This window comes from Myotis brandtii, unplaced genomic scaffold (assembly GCF_000412655.1).
Source record: "Myotis brandtii unplaced genomic scaffold, ASM41265v1 scaffold124, whole genome shotgun sequence".
Classification (NCBI taxonomy): Eukaryota; Metazoa; Chordata; class Mammalia; order Chiroptera; family Vespertilionidae; genus Myotis; species Myotis brandtii.
The window spans coordinates 1,171,145-1,175,037 of record NW_005354334.1 but is presented as its reverse complement, the minus strand read 5'-3'; the positions used below and the strand labels follow the sequence as shown (position 1 = coordinate 1,175,037).

Here is a 3,893-nt window from a genome sequence, read left to right as displayed (position 1 = left end):
AAAGGAGACATATGTAATACTTTAAACAATAAAAAATAAAAGTAAAAAAAACCAATCTCACAGTCATTTGTATTCATAGAAAAGGTCAGAAAATTGTGAACACTTGTCAGGTCATTTTTATAGAGAAGTGTTATTCAGCTTTCAGTTGAACAATGCTTCTTACAGAAAACCAATAATGGGTTACCATGTGGTAAAAATGATTTTCATGGTCAACCCTTGTCTTATTATAAAGTATTATTATAAAGATATAATAATTATCATTATTTTAAAGATCTTATTTTATAAAAATTAACCATATTGATGACATTCTGGGTAGCACATAAACTGTGGTACAGTATAATTCACAGAAAGGAAACCAACTGATGAGTGCCTCAATGCCCACCCCACACCGCGATGTATTGACTTCTGGAACAAGTGAGGACAGCAATGTCAGCCAGCACAGTAAGTATTAGAAACACATACATCCCTTCATATTTTATAAACATATATTTAATATGCATCAAGTCTAATATTTTATTCTTACTCCCCATTGTTTTGCATACCCCACTTGGGAAACCATGTTCTTTCAGTAGAATGAAGAAGATGACACTTGGTCCTATATAAACAGTAAAACAGTGACTTTGGGGTGACTGCTCCTCTTGGCAACACTTGGTGTAGTAGAGGCTTCACTGAGAAGTCTCACTGTAGTACAACTATTAAGTAGCAACTGTAAGCAGACAATAGTTACAACATTGACTTTTATGCTGAAAGGCAGGAATTGGGCAGGAGAGAGAAGGATTGACACTAGTAGTTTATTTTTTGCCCACAAAATTTCTAACGACCGAAACAGAGATAATAAAAACTGCAGTGTTTGACAGGATCTTTTGATGATAGATCTGGTCTATCACTGAAGATATTCCCTCAGCCAAGAATGCTTTTTCCTCAGATATTTCCATAACTGTCTTTTTTTTTCTTGTCATGCAGGTCACGCTCAAATATGTCAGAGGAACTCATCTGCCTATCTTCTACAATGTACACAAGCAAGATCTAAAGTAATTGAATTCTATCACATCATTATCTGATATTTTCTTGTTTTATTTATTTGTTTTCTCTGTACTAGAATGTAACAAGAATGAGTGCAAGGATTTTGTCTTTTTTTGTTCACTGGCACTGTCAGAACAGTGTCTGGCATACTTTTAAACATCAATTTAGTACACTGGAAGAGAGAGCTTTAAAGATAGAATATCACGAGCCTCGTTAAAAGTGTCCCATATGAAATGTTATTTAATGGGAGAAGGGGGTATATCCAACAGCAGTTGTTTGATAATGGGTAAGATGTCTCACGGAAGAGCTGTTTTCTAAAGAATCTTATCTTTAAATTTCTGATTCAACTAATGAATAAATAGGCGCAAGGAGTTTTTGAGTGTGTGCTGTGCTAGTGACAGTGATAGGATATAGGACAGGGATAAGATATAGGAGGTAAGATTGTGGAAGAGTGCCAACTCATTTGTCTAGCTGGTTATAATATGAAGGATTGGGAGAATAGGACACAGAGATAGTATTAAAAAAAGAAATTACAGGAGAAATACAGGTGAGAGATGGATAGAATCCAAATCAATAGCATAAACAGAGATCAGTTACTATAAACCATGATTCATGCTTTCAAAGAAATTTACAAAATAAAAGTGGAAGCAAATATGTACACAGTTCAATAAAATCCAAAGTCTTATTAGACTCACCTCACACACATCTCCAGGCCAGGGCACTCAGTTTTAGCCCTTAAATAAATTCAATTTGTAAGGGTATCGCTTAGGAATATAGACTTACTAAAGATTTAATGAGAAAACATTTAAGGGGTCATATAGGAAAGCAACCTAAAACGCTGCTCTTTCTGCAGCTTCTCTTTTCTTATAATCATCTTATTCCTCCCTGAGAATCCCCTCAGCGGCCTTTTTAATTGCCTTGCTCAGTCCTCTTTTTCTTCTCCCCTGCTTCTCTAGCCAGGGTGCATAGGATTCAAACCAAAATCTAACTGAGCCAAACTATGACCACCTATTGTTCGTCACCTGCATTTAGAATGGTGGGCACAGGAGTGTGAGTGGGGAGAATGACTCAACTCCTATGCCGCAGATAGCAGGAAGAATTTTAAATTATGTGAGTGGTAGATTGTTGAGAGGTTTCCTTTGTGTCTAGCTTTGGAAACCATTTGGAAAGTGATGCAATTAACTGAGTTAGGGAATGTAAACAATGAATAATCGCTATTTTTGAATGCATTTTATGATTTCTTTTTGTGGGCAGAGATAATGATTTAGATGTCAAAGGAAATTCAGTTTGTCAAACCAGACAAATGTGAACAGGAAAGCAACACACCCAAATGAAGATGTATAGCATTTGGAAATGCAGGTATGATGTTTAAAGGAAAGGTCAAAGCGAGGGGGAAGTAGCTGTACTGAATGATGATGAAAGCTGTAGAAGCAGATAAATGATGCATGAGCAAGTGTGGAGCTGGAAGAAAATAATGCTAAGAACATGTACATAAGAAAGTATTATTTAAAAGATATGTGTGGGAAATAGGAGCAGAGAAACAGATTAATCTAGAGTTGTAAGAAACAGAAGGACTGTAGATAAAAATCAGACTATTCTTTTTGAAAAAGTGGGAACAATGTGAGAACTTAGGAAAAAGAATTAGGATAATTTACAAGTGGATGTGGAATTCTGATATAACATAGTTTTTTAATCATAAAGTTTAATTATGATAAACTGTTCACAGTTATAAGCCCTGATGAGCTAGGGCCGTGGTCGGCAAACTGCGGCTTGCGAGCCACATGCGGCTTTTTGGCCCCTTGAGTGTAGTTCTTCCTAAGCCTTAGGAGTACCCTAATTAAGTTAATAACAATGTACCTACCTATATAGTTTAAGTTTAAAAAATTTTCTCAAAAGACACAACATGAGGAACTGTATTTAAAGGGCCAGAAGGTTGAGAACCACTGTCTAAGGCAGTGATGGCGAACCTATGACACGCTTGTCAGAGGTGACACGCGAACTCATTTTTTTGGTTGATTTTTCTTTGTTAAATGGCATTTAAATATATAAAATAAATATCAAAAATATAAGTCTTTGTTTTACTATGGTTGCAAATATCAAAAAATTTCTATATGTGACACGGCACCAGAGTTAAGTTAGGGTTTTTCAAAATGCTGACACGCCGAGCTCAAAAGGTTCGCCATCACTGGACTAGGGGATGGTAATAAGGAGGTGGATTAAGGGAGAAACTTCAGCTGTGAGGTTTGGATAGAAACACTTTCCTTTTCAGGGCTTTTTTGTACAAGTCTAAAAATGTAAATTAGACCCTTTAACTTTTTCCATGTAATCTTGATCGGGGGTCAGCAAATTTTTTCTTTAAAGGACCTGATAGTAAATATTTTAGACTTTTTGTGGGCCATACCATCTCTGTCCCAACTACTTACATTTGCCATTGTAGAGCTGAAGTAGCCATAGATAAAAATCACTTTTATCTTCAGATTTTAATCCAAGTGTGGTAAAATCAATCTGGTGATTATTCAAGTTCCAAAAAATAAAACAATATTGTTAACCCATCAAGAACACTTTTGTGGGTTTTTTGGGGGTTTTTTAAGATAAAGACATGTATGATGAACTGAATATCCACGGGACTTTTGATGTTCCTTAGCATCTTTATAACTTTATGCAGTTCTTGTAGTTCCTTTATTATTTTTTTACTCTCCAATTTTTTTAAAAATTTTGTTTTATTGCTTAAAGTATTACAAAGAGTATTATATATGTCTCCTTTTTTCCCCCTTCTTGACATTCCCCTGGCTTCCCCTATCCCCCAGTGTCTTATGTCCATTGGTTATGCTTATATGCATGCATACAAGTCCTTCGGTTGATCTCTTACC

The 3,893-nt window shown here is 35.6% G+C and overlaps 1 protein-coding gene across 1 annotated transcript in view; it reads left to right on the top strand.

Annotated features, from left to right (window-relative positions):
• Positions 1-374: 374 nt before the first annotated feature.
• LOC102251554 (glyceraldehyde-3-phosphate dehydrogenase, testis-specific-like) overlaps positions 375-3,893 on the top strand; it is a 15,868-nt gene continuing 12,349 nt past the window's right edge. The window contains exon 1 of the mRNA XM_014534019.1: positions 375-441. Coding sequence (XP_014389505.1) covers positions 375-441 — 67 coding nt within the window. The remainder of the gene's footprint in view (positions 442-3,893) is intronic.